The sequence below is a fragment of the Eublepharis macularius genome, chromosome 4 (assembly GCF_028583425.1).
Source record: "Eublepharis macularius isolate TG4126 chromosome 4, MPM_Emac_v1.0, whole genome shotgun sequence".
In the NCBI taxonomy this organism is placed as follows: domain Eukaryota; kingdom Metazoa; phylum Chordata; class Lepidosauria; order Squamata; family Eublepharidae; genus Eublepharis; species Eublepharis macularius.
The window spans coordinates 103,699,481-103,719,759 of record NC_072793.1 but is presented as its reverse complement, the minus strand read 5'-3'; the positions used below and the strand labels follow the sequence as shown (position 1 = coordinate 103,719,759).

The 20,279-nt window shown below is 40.5% G+C and overlaps 1 protein-coding gene across 2 annotated transcripts in view; it reads right to left on the bottom strand.

Annotated features, from left to right (window-relative positions):
* NISCH (nischarin) overlaps positions 1-20,279 on the bottom strand; it is a 60,809-nt gene that overhangs the window by 15,778 nt on the left and 24,752 nt on the right. For both annotated transcript variants that reach the window (XM_054976250.1, XM_054976251.1), the window contains exons 2-12: positions 18,930-19,013; positions 14,992-15,174; positions 13,980-14,028; positions 12,738-12,901; positions 9,858-9,953; positions 7,932-8,027; positions 6,234-6,386; positions 5,834-5,902; positions 4,729-4,914; positions 3,344-3,472; positions 1,766-1,879 (exon numbers count right to left, since the gene is read on the bottom strand). In XM_054976250.1, the coding sequence (XP_054832225.1) occupies positions 1,766-1,879; positions 3,344-3,472; positions 4,729-4,914; positions 5,834-5,902; positions 6,234-6,386; positions 7,932-8,027; positions 9,858-9,953; positions 12,738-12,901; positions 13,980-14,028; positions 14,992-15,174; positions 18,930-19,013 (1,323 nt within the window). The remainder of the gene's footprint in view (positions 1-1,765; positions 1,880-3,343; positions 3,473-4,728; positions 4,915-5,833; positions 5,903-6,233; positions 6,387-7,931; positions 8,028-9,857; positions 9,954-12,737; positions 12,902-13,979; positions 14,029-14,991; positions 15,175-18,929; positions 19,014-20,279) is intronic.

Sequence of the window (20,279 nt, the reverse complement as noted above, 5' to 3'; positions counted from 1 at the left end):
TCCCTGGCAGTCCCTGTAACCTCTCCCCTTTCCCTGCTTCCTTCTCTCCCATCCACCCATATCTGCTTCCTCCATTCTTCAGTTTTACCTCTTTCTCTCCCTCCAGCAGTCTCTGCCCTTTGCTTCTCTCCCACCTATGTTTTCCCATTCTCATTCCCCTTCAGCTTCTCCATATTCTCCACTCTTTTGTTTCATTTCCTCCCTTTCATTTTTTAAAACCTTTTTCAGCCCCTGCCCCCACCGATTACAGAAACCAAAGCTTGCAAGGGTTGGCAAAATGGTTGTGGTTGTCTAGCAACCCCTCGTAATGATGTACTGCAAGATATCAGTGGACATTTATCTCTTAAAGCTACAGACATTGCTTCTGTTATTCTGGGGATTTTAACACCTCCCCCAGAAGTGTGTATGTAAGATCTCAGATTTTTCTGCAAACCTGGAATTTTCCTCAGGCTTGCAGAAAAATCTCCCATTTGTCCCTGGCCCCGTTGCATGGATTTACATTCTATGGCCTAGTTCAAAATAAGTGGGGGGCTGATAAAGCAATGCGGGGAGCATCTAATTTCCCCCTTTTTTCTCTTCCATGAAAGCCCCCCCCCTGGTCTCTCCTTTCCTGCTTCCTTCTTTCCTTCCCACATTTACCTGCTCCCGTCTTCAATTTTCCCTTCCACCATCCCCTTGGCTGCCTCTACTCAGGAAAACTATGGCCAAGTTGTGTGGTGCTGCTGCCAGATTTGGCCCAGTAGCATGGTACAGGCCTCTGGGTTTGGCCCAGGTGCAGTGTCAAGACTTACAAGGGACACCTTACTTTCCCCTGTATCCCCCTCCCCACATTATGTCCTCTTTCCCTCCTCCTGGCAAACCCTATACTCTCACTGTTCCCTGCTTGCTTTCCTTCCCCCCCACCAACCAACCTACCTTTTATTTACCTGATTATTTCATTTATATCCTGCCTTTCTTCACAATGGGATCACAAGGCAGCTTACAGCATTCTCCTTTCCTCCATTTTATACTAACTACGCAGTGAGGTAGATTAAGCTGAGAGGAGTGACTGGTCCAAAGTTACCCAACAAGCTTCCATAGCAAAACAGGGATCTGAACCTGGGTTTCCGATATCCTAGTCTGAAACTCTAACCACTGCACAACAGTGGCTTTGTGGTGGGTCTGCTGTCAAACAGTAGCAAGCAGCTGCTTCTGGGTGAGCCAAGCAAGTTACATGACTGCACATTAGGAAGGGAATCCTCCTTCAAAGGCCAAAGCAGACCTGGAAAACATTCCCTCCTCCTCTAGTGACAGAAATCAAGGCTTGTAGGCTTGCAATTCTGTGTAGTTTTCTAGGAGCAGCCACATAAGGCAATCATAGGTGCTCATTCTATTACTATGGGGGATTTTACCCCTCCTTTCAGATTTTTCTGCTAATCTAGGTTATTTTTCAGGTTTGTAGAAAGATCTGCTCCCGGCTCCAGTCTCTGGATTAAAGTATCCATAGATCTGGCCATATTGATAATTATATATACTGATTATGTTTTTGAATGTATCTCATATTCCTCCAGCTATACACTGATTTTCACTAAACATCAATATATAGTTATAATCCAGAAAGAAATCACCTTCAGATGGGCCATATTCATCATGTATTAATTTGCCTACTGAACTGGTTCTTAATCATCAAGCTGTTTTTAAAAAATTAAGTCACTTTGAATCCTGTTGATCAGGAGAAAAATAGGTTATAAATGCTTTAAATCAACAAACAGATATAAATTCTCACCTTTTTATCAGAGTTATTCATTCTGTACTTAACATCTTTTGCTTTCTGGATTGCCTTCAACACTTCTACTGTGTCAAGTTCCTTTTCAGTGGTTATAATATTATCCAAACAGACCTAAAGAATGTAAAGGAATCAGTCATAACTGTTCCTTATCAGATAATGTGGATCTGAAGAACAAACTGACCCAAACACTAGCTATATTAGAGGTTTTTTTTATTTACTTATTTATTTATGTCATTTATAGTCCACCTTTCTCACTGAGACTCAAAGTGGATTTAAATCGAATGCAAGTCAGAAATATTTTAAATAAACAAACAGGACTAAATAAACCAAACCAAAATCAATGCAGAAGTTGAAGCAATGCAACATGAAAATAAAGATTAAACAAGTCTTCAGAAATACTCCATGTTTTCGTCCTTTCACCTATTTGCATACTGGAATTTTGTCCTTAACACTGTTTATTTGTAGGTATACAAACTTTCTCCCCCGTTCTTTTCCCCATCTATTAAAAAAAAAATCAACACTGGACTACATGCCACTTTTCTAACAACTTAGCATGACCAAGTTGCTTACTAAAAATAAGTTGCATTAATGGAGAAAAAGCAGGTGTTAATTTTTTTAATTTTGTTTTTAATTTATTGTTCCACATAGTCATCTGTCAAGGGGTTCTCTTAGACTCCCCACTCCATCAGACACGGTTGTATGAGTTAAAGGTCTTTATTAGAGATTTGCTCCCTTCAAGTACACTGTACATAGTAATTGCCTGGAATGCCAAAGCAAAGTCCTCCCAGAAAAGTTATACCCTCAGTATAAATAGTCTATTTCCTTAGACACCAGCCATGTTGTCAGAGGCACTGTCAAGCCTATCTGCTCTAATTACCAGATTTCCTTACCCTTTGTATTCCTAGACTGGAAGAATTATAATTTTTTTTTCTATAGGGGGAGTTGCAAGAACAAGATTTCCCAAGATTTCGCCAAACTACAGAAATGAAAAGACCACATCAATAGCATAGAGCATGCATTTTGTCTGTGGGCCTGGTGAGTAATCTCTATAATTTCATTGTGTTGAATCCTCCTGGCAACAACTTTAGTGCATAAGTTTTGAACATGTGACAGTGTCTGTTACAGAATCAGTTCATCAGTGTGTCTAGTCAGTTGTGTCAGTTCTGACTGGCAACAACTCTTTGTTTCCTGTTTCCTAGGTCTATAGCTGTAAATCTTTTAAGTGGAAATGCTAGGGTCTGAACCTGATACTCCTGGATGCACCTGATTTGAAGATGTTAATTATTTGTTGTTTCATTGCTGTTTAATTCTTTGGGTATTTTTAACAATTCTGATTGTCTTAAGTAACTGTTAGAGACATCTCCTTGGGGTCCAATTTGCCCAACAACAGGATATAAATACTCTTAATTAATAATTTATTAAAAATAAGGAAGCTAGCTATGTCCCCTTCCCAACTTTTTATGAATAACTGCCATCCTGTATTGCTGCTCAGTGAAGCTGACCATTTTAACCTTGTCATTACATGAAAGTGAAACACTCAGATAAACGATTAAATAAAAGTCTATGAAGAATTACCTCTGAGGCTCTGTCACCAAACTGAGCTAGTACTTTGGTCCTGTAATCAGGAATAATACTCAAAGGATTGTTGCATAAGACCACTTTTTCTAAGCATGGAAGACCTCCTAGATTCCTTATTTCATTGATCTGAAAAATACAGGTACACACAAAACTTTAAAACATCAGTTACCTTTTAAAATTACTGTTGAAAGTTATATGTGAATAATGTTACTTCAACTAAGAAATGTATTGCACTCTTTGTCAGCTATATTTGGTATACACAAATTATAGACTGGATCTTATGATTCTCTTCTGTTAAGCTGGATTCCTTCCACCACGTCTTCCTCTACCAGAGAAAGACTTCCCGCAACTGTTCTATATAAAAAGGAAGGCTTTCTCCATTGGAGAAACTTTTTCTCCCTTGATGGAAGACTGGTCAGAAGATTATCATATGATTTAATTTAGTGGAAGGATTAATAGGTGCTATTTCTATATATTTAATTACACACAGAGAAAAAAGCACAAAAGAAGGAGAACCGAGGGCTTACTTCAAAAGGGGTCTAGAATACACCCTATTCAAAAGCAGAGTCATATTATATCACACTACAAAACATACATAAAACCAGATCCAATCAAAAGATTAAAGAATCCCATCAAAGTGGGTGTAGATTATTTATAACTGCTGGAGCAAACCAACAATTATTTTAATATTTTATGTTATTTAACCACTACTTTCTTTAGGTCTTCCTCTTTTCCTACTGCCTGCCACAATGCTGGGAAAAGTAGAAGGCAGAAGTAAAAGAGGAAGACCTAAAATGAGATGGCTTTACTCAATAAAGGCATATCCTCCAGTTTGCAAGATCTGAGCAAGTCTGTTAACGATAGGACATTTGGGGGAGAGGTCTTTTGTTCATAGGGTTGCTATAGGTCAGAGGTGACTTGAGTGATTAGCTACAGATGATGGCAGTAAAGTACTATATTAAAAACTATTTTGCAGACAGACAAACTAAACATCGTGTCAAGAACAGAATAATCAGAAATTTGCTTATTTTCCATGTTGTATTCTACATTGCATTTAATCCTCCACTCCCAACGAGTATAGATTTATTGTTGTCAACAGTTAGATGAAATAGTGCTGTTGAAGGTTGGGGGTAGATGGGTTTAAGTTGTACTTATCCCTCCTCTGAGACCAGCTGACCACAGTTGTCTTTCTTTGCATTTTTTCCACTCTACAATGTGAGAACTTTGTTCATTTAAAAAGAGAAGCTAAAGTAGTTAGGATTCTGACGGAATTAGCAGGAACCAGATTATATTATTAGCATCATAAAATAATGCAGTTTTGGAGATTCCTGGTTTACACCTATTTACAAAAAGTTGGTTTCTACTTATCAACACAAAAATACCTGTTCTATTTTGTTGTTGCTAAGATCCAGGTTGACTAATGAGTACAATTTGTTAAGGCCACAAAGCCTTTCTAGAAGATTCCCTGCCAAATTCAAAGTTTTGATGTTCCCAAGTTTTGTATGAATGCCTTCTAATGTCACAACTTTATTGTATGATAGATCCAGATGAATGAGATTGTAGAGATGCTAGAAAAGAATATAAAAATAGATTACACACTCATTAAGGAGAATTCATACTGTGTGTCTTACTAACTGACCAAGGGCTAGTAATGTAACACTTGTTACCCACTAATTCTCTTAAACACTGGTAAAAAAAGTATCAAATGTAATTCTAAAAGGGGACTGAAGATTGGCTTCTTGTGTTTCTGTAACAATCTATCACAAAATGCTAGACATTCATGTAGTAACTTATTGACATAAGACATCTTAGAACTAGGTTATAACATTCCTGACAGAACAGGATTTAACAAATGAGTTGTACTCTTACCAAACATATATTTAAGAATGCTAATTTCAAATACTGTCTACTGCCGTCATGCTGTAAGAGAGATAAGATCCTATTGCACAATAGGCAGCATTTTTAAAAAGACAAGACATTTGATCTTCCTCTTTTGCTGGACGGATATAAATGAAAAACTTGCTTAATTTAACTGGCCAATATTGTTCAATGAACTCTTGGCAAGGGAAGTAAATTATAATGAATTAGATTCAGACTTCATTTTGCACGCACGCAGTGGAATTCCCACCAGCACAAAGGATGGTTTTCACCAGTTCTTCTCTCCATCATGCTCTAACACAATTCCCAAAGGTCCTATGTTCCCAAAGGGCACAAAAATTCCATTTGCTCTTGGTACTTTGAATCCAATCTGAAGTCTACATGTTTTATATATAAACCTACAATCTTAAATGAACTCACAGGGGAAGGAGAACCAAAAAGAATGCAACCAATGAAAAGATTCCATAATAAATTACATACAGCAAACATCTCTGCAATTAATCTTTATTATTACAGCTTTGGTAATCATGGCAGCAAAGAAGATACCCAAATTAGCATCAATCTCAAATAACGAGAATATTAAAAAATCTCCATAGAATTAAAACCAACCTGCAAGTTCTCCACTAGTGATACGTCATTGTGGCTCAAATCCAAGAACTCTAACTTGGGCATTAGTTTCTAGAAAGAAAAGATTGTCTTTATACCAAAATACTGGCTTCAATACAAATAACCATGGGAATGGTTCCATGTATACCCATACATTTATTATTCTGCTATTGGGTCTCTCAGGCAGCAAACCTCTTTTGAAATTCACAGGAAGTTTCCAAAGCAGTTTGTCATAGAGACAATTCATTAAGCATACCCTGGGCTGGGATCAAAAAGGCTCCTTGAAGTAAGACAATGTTCAAAACCCTCAATCTCTTCACAGAGAAAGGATCTGCAAGTGACAATCATACCCCCTTTGATTACCCAAACTCTTTGAAGATGTTTATCATAAGATTTTACTTACCACAGAATCATCAATTTGAGATATGCTATTGTGACTCATATCTAAGGTTGTTAATGTTTTCCATGTTGGAATAACTGCTGTCACAGGACAACTTGTAGATGCACCCTCTGGCTCCCATTGGTCAAATTCATAGGCCTCAGGCACCAGGATCTCCTATTCAGAACACATATACAAAAATGTTCAATGGACCTTTGTTCCCTACAATAGCTCATAATTTTCTTTTATTTCTTTCTACTTAGAAGTTTTAGCTCATGAAATAATTTCTAATTATTAGAAGCAGAAACAGGTATAAAAGATCAAGGGGGGGTATATAATAGACTTACTTGGTAATAAACCTCATTGACTTCAGCAGGATGTACATGTCAAGAAAAATGTTTACAATTGAACTGTAAAATTATTATTATGACATCTCTGTAAAACTGTTTATGGGGCACAATCACTTTTGGATGGTTGGCTGAACAATGTTAAAAACTACATGTAATCAAATTAGGATATGTAGTGAACTGTGACACAGTCTTCTCAGTAACTTGAACACTAGACCAAAATGTTTCTGATGCTGGTATATAAAATGACAACCCCTCTTAAGTACTATACGCCTATTATTAAGATATGTAAAATAATCATGTGGATTTTGAAGATCCATTTAAATAATTATTTATATTTTTCTTTCTATTGCTTGAAGAAAAAAATCTAACGAAAGAAAAATTGGAGAACAGAATGTGGAGTATTTTTAATATAATTTTATAAAGCATGAATATTTTTATAAAACTTTTCAGACTTGGCTTTTTAACATACACATTTTAACTAATTCCTCATAAGTTGTATTCCTAACTGTATGTTTCTAACCCCAACTTCCTTGCCCTAGACCAAAAATATAGCTCACATCACCCCTTTCCCGTACGTGCCACATCTCACATTCTGTCTGCCATTACTATATTGGTCAAGATCCAAGCATCTGTGAAACTATAACCATAAAGCAAAGAAAGAGATTTAGACTTGGATCATCTTCCTCCCCCCACCCCCAAACTGCATTCCAAACTGTTTTTTAAACGGAGGGGTTTTGAAAAGAATTGATGGCATTGTGAGTGTAGGTAATAGGTATTGCTATTTTCATTTTTAAGAGTGAAATCTCACTGGGCCAACAGAAGCACCATCCATGATCTTAAGTATCTCTTGGATTTTGGCCACTGCTTTTAAAAAGAGGAAATTTGGGGAGTTGCTTGCCTGCTTGCTTGCATGTGCACTCTCTCTCTCTCTCTCTCTCTCTCTCTCTCTCTCTCTCTCTCTCTCTCGGGATCCATGGCTGACAGGCGTAAAGACTGCATGATCTTCCACACCTCCATCTACCTAAAGCCTTTTCCAACCCAGGAAAGTTTATTCCTAGGGTCAAGAGGCCTGCATGTACACAAGCCACACAAGTCAGGCACCTACACTGGTGTGGGTGCGAAATTGTTCCATTCCTCCTTGCTCATGAGTGGAGCTCCACTCGTGCAAGAGACAAAAAAGGCTCCCTCATTCCTCTCTTCCTCCTCACTGCAACACGTTGCTATTAGTCCACATGGGTCCCTCAACCCTGGGAAGAAACAGAGGCCAGGGTGGGGGGGAGAGATGCAAGGAAGATGCTGGACCCTCAGTGCCTTCCACTAGCAGTTTTCAGAATACAATCTTAACATGCATAGGGTTAAAATTTCATCTTACCATCATAGAAGTTGCTGAAAATTGAACACTCAGTGTCGCCAAAGTATGCTTTGAAGTTGTCAGCCCTTTAATAAGTTTTGCTCCACAGTGAGTTACCTGTTGATTTTTGATTTTAAAAAACAACATGAAAGAAAAATAAAATAGCAGTATTGGGAAACAAAACTCCTATTTGATATAGTATGATGTGACAGTAACAGGTAGGATCCAGTTGCATGAACAATGAACAATGTCTTTCCAATATTGCCTAAAATCAACTTTCTGTACATATTAGAAATAGAATGACCAAGCAACAGACTTTATTAGTCACCAAGATTTGTTCATACGAAAGGAAGAAAGAAAAAAACCCCTGAACAATATGTAATTCCTGGGTAAGAAAAAAAAGCATAAACATGTACGTGGATTATTGAAAGATGGCACTTCCCCACTTGGAAATTAATTCACTGGTGTACACAGGCCTGATGCACACTGGGACTGCAATATACTGGAAGCACTGCTGCTGCTAGAGAAACAAGTTAATACAGTTGCAAAAAAATGCCTTCCACCAACTCAGTATAGCCCCAAAGATGGCCCCCTACCTTGGTACATAGCGAATCTGGCCACCTGGATCCAAGGCATGGCAACACTGAGGCTAGACTACTCTAATGCAATCTACACAGATCTCCCCTTGAAATCAACTCATAGACTCCAGATGACACAGAACACTGCAGCTTGTTTACTATCCAGACCTAGGTAGAGCATTCATATTACTCGCATTCTGCAGTCACTCTGCTGGCTGCCCATCAGTTACGGGGCTCAATTCAAGGTTTTGATTACACAAAGTCCCGTCATGGCCTTGGCCCCTCATATCTGTGGGATCATCTTTCTCCCTATGCTCTGCCATGGCAGCTTCATCAATCTGAACAGGGCCTTCTGCAGGTGGCAAAATCAACAGCTGCCTGTACATGCATATTATCTGTAGTGGCCCCCACCTTATGGAACAGCTTGCTGGAAGTAGTCAGGAAAGCTCCCACCCGACTGCCTTTCTGCAAACTGCAAAACCGAATGATTCAGGAGGGCTTTCTTACACAGGTAACAGAGCTGTGCTGTAAAGTAATGGTTCAAAGAGAGCTTTGATAAAAGGACAGGGACTGTAGACCTGTACTATTTTGCACAGTGTTATTGTTGCGTATTCTGTCATGTCAAATTGCTTATCTTTTGTTTCAATATTGTTTTGGCTCAGATTTCTACATGTTTCCAAATTTTCAGTCTGTGCCCTATTGTATTGCTTACTGAATTTCACAGCTGTTGATCATATTGAATTACACTGCATAATTGACCTTGAGTCTCAGTGAGAAAAGCAGACTATAAACAAACTACAAAACAAACAAGCAAGAAAAAGGAGCTTAATCTTTCTGACCCCAACCTAAACATTCTTCCAACCTGAAACAGCCCCAAGGAGCCACCATTTGTCTGTTGCAGAAACTTGCATGTACCAATGGCTACATGTTATTTTCCCCAATAGGACAAACAGCAGCTTCCTCAGGGCCATTTCAGGAGGAGAAAATTATGTGTTTGGTGGTGGGGTGTGTGTGTGTGGGGGGGGGCGGGATTTCAAGCCCCTTCTCCCTGCATGCAGCAGCAGTCTCAATCCAAACTGGGTGCCCATGTGTCTGGGAATTCAGTTCCCAGTACACATCTGATCAAATTCCTCATCACAGCTATGAGCACTTCGTAATACGTGAATCAACCTTGAGGTTTTGACAGGCGTTGACCATAAGAGTAGGCAATACTGGGATAGAGGGGCCAATTGCCTGATTCAGTAAACAACAAATGTAAATAATACAGATAAAAACAGTACAACACACTAATCACCAAGTAAGTCATCTAAAGAACCTGCATTTGAATAATTTCTAGAAAAATGTATACCAATCTCTTTCTCAACCATACCTGTATCTGATGAAGAGATTTAAATATTGATAGATCAAAAGGCAGAAGATGTTCCTGAATGTTACTAGTTCCAAAAGGTCCACCTGCACCAGTTATCTAGAAACAGAAATTAAGATATTAAATGCACAGAAATATGCATGCTTACCAAACTGAGTGTCTGTGAAATTCTAATCCACAAAAGTTTACAGTCACGTCAGATTAAAAAAACCCCAGAAACTGCTAGTTACCACATCAGTACACAATATAATACCAAGAGCTTATCAGCACATCTCTAAAAATGCAACACAAACACAAAGGATGCCACCTTGTGCTTGCATGTTGTATTATATGGGGCCAAAAGGACTTACATTAATTTCTGATCAAAATTGGGCACTTTCCATTTTACAAATAAAGTGGTTATTCTTAAAAGATTTTTTAAAATAAAATCCCAGATCTGAACCATGCTGTGACCTACAGTCAGTAGTGAACTGTTATTCTCTAAATATTGCTTTCCTGAATAAGAAATACTGTTCAGGTTTTAGTCTGAAAGGGTTATGAAAATCTAGGCACTCCATACAGAAGTTCTTATTAAAAGTACCCAAGTATCAGGATATCCTCCTCTCCTCAAATGAGAATGTAACACTCAACACAGGCCACTTCTCTGTGATGATGAGAGATCTCCTCTTATGAATGCCATAAACACCTCATATGGAAAATGTGAATTGGCTCTTACATGCATCCTTCACTGAAGGATACAGGTTTCTTTGAAATACTGAAAATCAATTGTATGTATTTTGTTCATAATAACAGCCCTATTCAAATTTCAGATGTACATATTGTCCCTCATCCCTACTGCTGGACAAACAAACTACAACCACTGTCACTCCAGTTAACACAATGGAACTTAAAAATTCTGGAAATTCCCCCAAAATCCAAATCTGAGTACTAAAATGGTATTGGGAGACCCAAATAATCTGGAATACTGGTATCTATGGCTTCTCCAAAATCTGAATACCGATTTTTTTTCCTTGAGCATGTCCTTAATCTGTATGTTATCTAGGGGTGTGCAGGGTCAGCCTGATTCGGTATTCCGAATCGGTAAACCGATTCGGAGAAAAGGAAAACCCAAATCAGTAAATCAATTTGGGATTCCCGAATCTGAATGATTCGGGTTTGATTCCGAAAGATTCGGCCGTTATTTTCAATGGGGAACTTGCTCCAAGCTTTCTGGGAGCCTGGGGGGGGGCATTTTCCTTCCGAATGGGAATGGGAAGATCCAGATTCCCACAACAGGAACCCACGGAATGTGGCATCTATGGACACAGGCACAATCCCCCTTTTAAATCCACCCCCCACAGCCCCACACAGACCCAAAGACACCCTCCCCAACATTCCCACACTGGCCACTACTCCAAGAGCAGGATGGCCAGCCGTCCCCCATTGTTCCCTATGATGGGAACTTTTAAACTCTCTTTCCCGGGGCAATTATGCACAGGCCAGGGGTGCCATAATAGAGGACACACTCCTGAGTGCGAGCTTGTCCTTGTGAAAGCACACCTGAACCACAGACACCATCCACAAAATCCCCCACACACACCTTCAGAGATGGCTGGCCAGCCAGCCCCATTGTTCCCTATGATGGGAACTTACTTCATACCAAAGAAGAAAACACAAACACACACTCAATAAAGTCTTTAAAAATTTTCTAACTTTCAAAGTACAACTAGGCAAAGTATTGTGACACATTACACCAGCAGTCTCCCACACAAAAAAAATTACACAACTCAGTTAACATCAGAGAATCACAAAAACACAATTGCTGTCAAAAACACTATTTCTTTAACTGCTTTAGGTTACACAGTGAAGTGAGTTGTGTTATTTTTGTGTAGTAGACTGCTTTCATGCCCTGTTGTGCCCTCCTACTGTGTAATGTAAAGCTGTGGGGGTAGATTTAAAAGGGGAACTGTGCCTGTGGCCACAGATGCCACATTCCGTGGGTTCCTGCTGTGGGAGTCTGGATTTTCCCATAACAGGAATCAATAGAGAGAGAGGGTGGCTGGCCACAGGGGAGGTTAGGTTTTGGGGAGGGGATGTACTGTCTTTGGAAATTTGGGTGCAAGTGGGCTGTGGCTGTGGCCATTGGCAGCCCCAATCCCATGTGTTTCTGCTGTGTGGAAGTCTTCCCCACAGTAGAAAGACATTGTGGTGTGGCAGGAGAACAACCATTGGGGGGGCATAAAATGCCCCCCAAAGTGGGATCTGCTTGAGCCTTGGTAGAGGGTGGGAGGACAGGTGGGAGCAGAGCCCATGAAAGTTGGGTGCATTTTGCTTACAAAATGCCACCCCAAGCCACCTAGAAAGATGACTTGTTTTCCCCATAGAGAATAATGGAGAGTGTAGGAGGATGGGGGCACCTTCTTTGGAGGGACATAACATGGCCCCCCAAAGTCCAATCTTTCTGAAACTTGGAGGGTAGTTAGAGGAGAGTTAGGAGAAGGTCCCTACCAAGTTTGGTTTGATTTGGAAAGAAAATGCCCCCCCAGGCTCCCAGAAAGCCAGGAGCAAATGCAAACGGCTAGCAAAATGGCGATTCTTTGATTGCTGAATCGACCTGAATAATCCCGAATCCATTCAGCAATCTCCGATTTGGTATTGCCGAAATTGATTCGGCATGCTGAAAAAGTTTCGGCAATGCTGAAACAAGCCGAATCGGGCCTGATTCGGGTATTTTACCCGAATCAGAATCCCAAATTGCACAATCCTAATGTTATCTTGGAAACACAAGGTATGAAAAATATGGCTTTTTCCAGCTTTAGTTGTTAAGACAACTTTTTAAATCATGTGAGTTGAGTCAGCTTGTTCTAAAAGCAAGCGAGATACTTATAACAAAAATATTTTTACCTTTAAATATTTGAGTCTACATGTGAAATCCAGAATGTGACCTAAATCTGTTTTGGCATCTCCATTTGCACATGTAGGTTTTCCCTGACGCAGCTGTTGAGTAACAGCATATAACTGCAAAGGGCTAATGGTAAAGACTTCTCCAGCCATAAGCAACTGCTCTCCTGAAAAGCAAAAGTACAGCTTTGGCAAGCATTTATCTACATTACTGAGAACTATAGCTTGGATCCAGCAATCCATCAGCAGAAGGCACTGTTGGTTGGATTTTCATAGCAGTCCCTTCCAATCTTGGAAGGGTGACTGTTGGACTTGTGAGACATGCACAGAAAAAGTCACATGGTTGGAGGAGGGGCTCCAGTAAAGAGGTGGCAAAATCATCCCTCTACCACATGGGCAGTTCTGTTAATAGAAGAGGGAGAATGGACAATTTCAACCTCTTTCCCATTTCCACATGGCTGCTCTTCCATGAGGGTTCTGCGCCACCAGGAATAATTTTTCTGGGGGTGAAAGGGACTGCTGGATCGAAGGAGCATGGCAAAAATGAACATGCCTTTTTTGATGGATTGCTGAATTCAAATCAACAAAACAGAAATTATATGACTGACTGAACAGCTGATAAAGCAAAAATACTATGGGCATTTCTCACCAGTATTTCCATATTTTTTGCTATTACTGAATTCTCCAAAAGCTGAGAGTGGCATACATGGATCCCTTGTCCTATTTTGTCCACACTCCTATTTTGTACGCACAACTCTGTGATGTATGTTAGGCTGAGTAAATGGCCCAACATCACTCACTGAGATTCATAAAATGTGGGGATTTAAACCTGGATCTTCCAGTTGCCGTCTGATACTCTAATCACACTGGCTCTCAGAATGTTAGTATGTGCATTTACTTGATAACACAATGCAAATTCACTGCAAAATGTGACCACAATGAAATCAAAAGGCAAAGGAGATGAGATTTTGGACAATGACTTCACAAACATCTCCCTAAAATGAATTTTGAATATTTACATCTCTTGATTCCATCTCATAGTAGAGGTACTTGCACTGAGCCATCTTACACCATCCCATATAATTTATAAAGGAGAAATTATAAACCACTGAAGTACAAGTATTATTAAATACATTAGAGAAAAAGTCTGCTTTGATTGTTCAGCAATATATCCAAAATGATTATAGACAGTGAAAAATAGCTACAGACCCTATGAAATTAGAGAAATTTAGAAGTTTAAAATACCTTTATGAAAAAGTTCTTCAGCCAGTGCAGCTGTGATCCCAATGACTTCCTGTAAAGAACAAATCATTGAACTAAAACTTGTGCACTGATTAAAAATCTGCCAGCAGTTAATATAACAATCCTTTCAATGACATAAAAGATTTAACATCTCATCTTAAACATGAATTCCACAGTAACCTATTACACACAGTTATGATGAAGAATCTAAAACAGGGACAGACAACATTTCTGGCCAAATGCAACCCTCTACCTGTGAAAATGCTGGTCTTCTAGAAAACCAAAGAGAGGAGGAAGGAGAAAAGCATTGTACTCGCCTAGATTTCAGAGAGCAAGCTGAGTTCTAGCAGTACTGCCAGCACCTCAGGAACTAGCCTCTAACTTGGCTGGTGGATCTGGAGGTCCATGAAATAACAATGAGCACTAAACTATGCTCATCACCACTTTCTACACTGCCAGCCCCAGCAGCACTGCCAGCTCCTCAGAATCTCACAGTTGCCTGGGTGGAGAACCAAGCAGTGCTGTGTGCCCACACAAGCTAAATGGACTGGCATGCTAAATGGACTAATCTAAAATATTACTGAACAGGAAGCTACAAGACAAAGTGAACAGAAATGGTAAAGAGGAAACCCATAGACTGGGAGCTTACTTCCATCCAAATGGAGGGTACAATTTAACATGTTTCAAAGGTTTCCATTAGCTCACCAGGCCAGATTTCTGAGCTCTAGAGTATATATATATGTACTGCTGCCTAGAAGCCTTTGTACAGTTTGTGACCTGCATGGTTCAGACTGGGCCCATTATGCCAACAGGCTCTAAATTGGGAACGGCACAATACTATGCAGATAGTACAAGGTTCAGAGGCCTTGGGATGCTTTTGTCTTGATTTAATGTGCTGCCATACCCACAAGGCATTTGCAGGTTGCCCAGGATGCAACTTTGTCAGAGTATGAACTTAAGTGGATTGACAGTACATCATGTAAACTACATAAAAGACTTGTAGGATCCAACTTACATATAAATGAAAGTGTAAGAACTGTGACAATACTTTGGGTGCAGCTAAGGGCAATCTGACAAGGAGGGTTTGCAGATAGACTTCCAATTCCTTCTGTCGTTTTTCCACCAAGCTTTTGGAATTTTTGCCAATAATCTTTTTAGGAGGCAGTAGATTCTTATCTATCTTCTTCTCTGAAACAAGCTGGAAAAAAACCCACACTTAATCCTTGAGTTTCAGTCAGAACTTTGAGAAAAATCATGTTTAAATGTTTATACTTAAGCACTAACAGGACCACCTTGAAATATAATTTTTTTTTTATTTTGGCAGTTTTGGCTAGTTTTAACTGCAGTCTTAGTATTATGGAAGATGAATTTGTAACGAACTAGATCAGATGCCCTTTCAATTGTCAAAAATAGCTGTTTATAGTATGCTTCACAGGCTGAATAAGCACCTCTATTTTATTAGGAGAGGTAGAATTTACTAAACCTTAAGGGGGAGTTTACCTCTTGAGCCTTATTTTTCCCTCTCCTACAAGAGCGTAAGAATTTTTAACCATTACCACCAACAGAAAAATATTGATGGTTTTTAGTCTTCCAAAGAACAAATAATCATTTCCTACCAACAAAAAAATCAGACAGCCAGTGTGGTGTTGTGGTAAGAGTGTTGGTCTAGGCTTTGGGAGATCCAGGTTCAAATACCCACTCGACCTTGGAAGCTTGCTGGGTGACCTTGAGCCAGTCACACACGTTCAGCCTAACCTACCTCACAGGGTTGTTGTGAGGATAAAATGGAGGACAGGAGAAGGATGTAATCTATTCTGGGCCCCCACCAGGGAGAAACACAGGGTATAAATGAATACATGAATAAAATTTCATTAATTTAGTTATCACAGGCAGCTCCCTACCACCTACTACAATACACCCTGATCATACTGTGAGTCTTAGGAATCTAGCTTGTTTTAGTGATTTCCCCATCTTCTCCTAGTATCCTGGTAATCACATACACAGCTTAGGCTTTTTCTGTAGGGAAGAATGGGGTACTAGTTTCATAAAAAGAAAAAAAATGTAATTTTAATTGTAACTAAAGACTAGAGATGGGCATGAACCTGAATACGAACCAAAAAAACCCCCATGAATCAGCCTAGTTCGCTGTTCGCAAACCAGTGGTTCATGGAAGTTCTTTTCCACGAACTGGTCTACTGGTTCGTTTGGTTCATATTAAAGGGCAGTTTAAATGGCCATTTCCCCAGGGAAATGGCCATTTAAACTTTTCCTGCCACTTGCAAGCAGCAGGTCCCTTTAAACTATCAGCTGGCAGGCAGCAGGGGGGGGATTCCCCCTTGCCGCCTGCCAGCTGATAGTTTAAAGGAACCTGCAGCTTGCAAGCAGCAGGGCCCTTTAAATGCCCAAATCCCAGCCCCAGCCCCCCACCCACCCCAGCACCTCACATCCCCACACTTACCTTGTCTTCTCCGCGGTCTCCTCCAGACCTGCAGAGTGGCAGGGGGGGGCGTTCTCACCCCTCAAATGGCTGCCACAACAGCCATTTGAGGGGCGAGAAGGCTGTTTTCGGCCTCCTTCGCCACCCTGTGGGCTTGCGCGATGGCAAAGGAGGCCAAAAATGGCCTTCCTGCCCCTCAAATGGCTGCTACAGCTGCCATTTGAGGGGCGAGAAGGCCATTTTCAGCCTCCTTCATTGCTCTGCAGGCCCACAGGGTGGCGAAGGAGGCCAAAAACGGCCTTCCTGGCTGTCAAATGGCTGCTGCAGCTGCCATTTGAGGGGCGGGAAGGCTGTTTTTGGCCTCCTCTGTCGCTCTGTGGGCCCATGCAGCGCCGAAGGCCGAAAACTGACTTCCCGTCCCTCGAAGGGGGAGGGAGAGGAGGCCACAGGCTTGCAGGGCAGCTGGAGCCATGAGACAAGGTAAGAGTGACGCTGGCACTGTGGGAGGGGCGGGGAGCTGGGGCTGGGGTTTGTGCAGTTTAAATGGCCCTGCTGCTTGCAAGCGGCAGGAAAGGGCCCTTTAAACGATCAAATGCCCCTTTCCCTGCTGCTAGGCAGCCGGAAAGGGGCATTTAAACCCCACAAACCGCAAACTGGTTTGGGAACTTGCACCAGTTCGTGGTTCCTGGTTCGTGGAAACCCATGAACCGCATGGTTCATTTTTTGTGTGGTTCGTACACATGTCTGCTAAAGACTGCTTTCCCCTCAAACCAGAAGCCACTTCTGATCCCGGGAAAATTTATTGCTGGAGTTGAGGGACACGTGTGGAATAATAGCCATGTGGATCAGATTGCTTCAATGGGGAGGCAGGAAGTGGCAAAATCATCCTTCCTGCCTCTTCCATCAGCAGACCCTATCAAGAATAGAAGTTGCTAGTCTTTTTATGGTCCTACTGGTTTTCTTACTAAGTTTGTACTAAAGTAATCATTTCTCTTCCTAAACTATTGATTTCCCTACAGGCAACTTGTGTACAATGTATCATTTCACTATATGGTTCCAACAATTTTTTGACCTCTAAGCTAACAAGCATAGAGCCCCGTGGCGCAGAGTGGTAAGCTGCAGTACTGCAGCCCAAGCTATGCTCATGACCCAAGTTCAATCCTGGCGGAAGCTGGATTCAGGTAGCCAAATCAAGGTTGACTCAGCCTTTCATCCTTCCAAGTTTGGTAAAATGAGTACCCAGTTTCCTGGGGGGTAAACTGTAGATGACTGAGGAAGGCAATAGCAAACCACCCTATAAAAAGTCTGCCAAGAAAACATTGTGATGCAACGTCCCTCCATGGGTCAGTAATGATTCAGTGCTTTTACCTAAGCTAAGCAAGCGATCCATCAAGATGGGTAGCAGTAGAAAACAGCAAGAGTCCAGTAGCACCTATAAGACTAACAACATTTGTGGTAGGGTATGAGTTTAGTGAACCACAGCTCACTTCTTCAGATATCACTGAAGTGAGCTGTGGCTCACGAAAGCTCATACACTACCACAAAGCAAGTGATCCTGTATCTGATAATTATAAATGAGTTCAAATTGAAACTTCCAGATCTTATTGGATAATGAAGTTTTATTGCTTTTGAGAGTTTGGAACATATGTTTAGGTACCAGAAATTATTAGGCCAGAAGTTCCCAAAATGGTACCCGTAGGCACATGGAGCCCAACAGCTTTCCTGGCATCACCCAAATGTTTTTAAAAAGAGGGCAGGGCTCGGTGGGCTTTTGCCCAGCAGAGCTTCTGTTTGGCTGTGCAGATCTTTGTAGTTGCTTCAGCAACAGCTGCCTCCATAGCAGAAGGATCTTCTCTGCATTTGTATATGTACATTTTAAATGGCATCCTGTTAATCAGAGCTTTGACCTGAAATGTTGAAGAGTTACTACCAGGGTTATACATAACCTCACATCTAGAAATATTGTGGTTGGCTCCACCTCCTGAGACAGCCATTTTGCAGTTGCACCCACCACACTGTGTCAGAATTCCAAAGATGCTTGCTGGCTCAAAAAGAATGGGAGACTCTTGTACTAGGCAATGCTTATTCCAACCACATAAATGATATATCTGGTTTTTTATAAGCAGAGCAGCTTTCTTCCATGGAGAATATATTAGTAAAAATAAAACAAAACAAAAAAATTGAGAGAACAGATTTCTCCTCCAGTAAAAGCAGTCATCTTAAACAGGACTGCATGTGCTTGCTACACTAACACCTTTACACTGTTCAGTCTCAGAGTATTCTTTACTTAATAGCAAAATAAAAAAGAGTCCAGTAGCACCTTTAAGACTAACCAACTTGGACTCTTTTTGATTTTGCTACTACAGACTAACATGGCTAACTCCGCTGCATCTTTACTTAATAGGTTCCCATTCCTTATCATGCAGTTATATGAAGCATACCAGCATATCAGGAAAGGTATTCACTGTAACATAACTATGATAAAACAGTTAACATGTTAAGATTACAATATCTACCTTTTCATGTAAATCATGGAAGTCACTGTATCGATGTTTGACTATCCACTGGTGGTTCCCAACACTCACTTGAATTATATATACCTAAATGAAACAGAGATCTTTAACTGACAAAGAAAATCAAGATATCTAATACATATATATCCATAAAATCCCTCCAATATGTGCATGTTACTTAACTGTATATAAGTTAAATCAAGACTACTATACTACAACAATGCACGGGTATACTTTTCAAACTCATACAGGCAGTGTAACCAAGTTTGACATTGTGTCAGATACCCAAAGCGGCCTGTTTCCAAATACTCAGCTATTTTTCCATGGGATCATTTGAAGATAAGCCAAAGACTGCCTTGACAAAGTTAGGAGGGGCTCCAAAGAACATTCCATGGAACAGAACACAGTGTGAAGTCCAAAGTCAATCCCACTTTAATGTGCCTGCCAATGTGAAAACTAGTGCACAAGCAGTTATGAAGTTGTATATTTACTTAACAGTCTTACAGTGCCATTCTAAGCTTGGGATAGTACTATAAGAATGCAATCCTAATGGCACTGTCCTGACAGTGATGATGAATAAAATGACCATTACTTTTTAAGATTGCTCCCTTAAAGATCTAAACTAAAGAGATAGCAGAAACAAACAAGAAAATGAGCTACACACAAAGAAAAACAAAATAGTTTGTCACATAATCTGTACACTTCAGTAGCTGCATTTACTGTACATTTTGGATAATCATTGTTTACTTGTAACATCAAGAATTGGAGACAGTGAGGCCACAAACATGTAAATAGTGTTTTCATGGGATATGATCCTGTATGCCAGAAATAACTTCTTGCACAGAAGAGTAGGCCTCTATCTCTACTAAATCACTGCCTTTAAGCCCTTTTTCCTACCTAGCCTGGTGAAAGTTTGGTATTGTGTCATAGCAGAGGAGGTGTATCAGTAGAAGGATCATAGTACGTCAACTTGGTCCTTGAGAAAGGAATGAGTCTGATGTTCAGTGCAGTACACCTTAACCCACTGGCTTCAACACACCAGTGATTTTTGCCCACAAAGTACAACTTCTTTGCTTCCTCCTACCCCTGCAGCCTAAAATGCACCCTTAAATGCTGCTTCTGGAGGAGGGAGGACACCAAGAACAGCATAAAGGAGGAATCAATGAGAATCACTTCTCCTCCTATTCACAGAAATCTTCTGCTGGGTTCAACTCACTGTATCTTAATGGAAAAACCTCTTTCATCCTATCTAGAATCTGATCTGAAACAAATTTAAGCATTTTACTTATTAGCCATCTTTGACAGACTGCACTTGAAAGCAGGTTTCTTAACTGCAGCAGTCAGAGAGCTGGA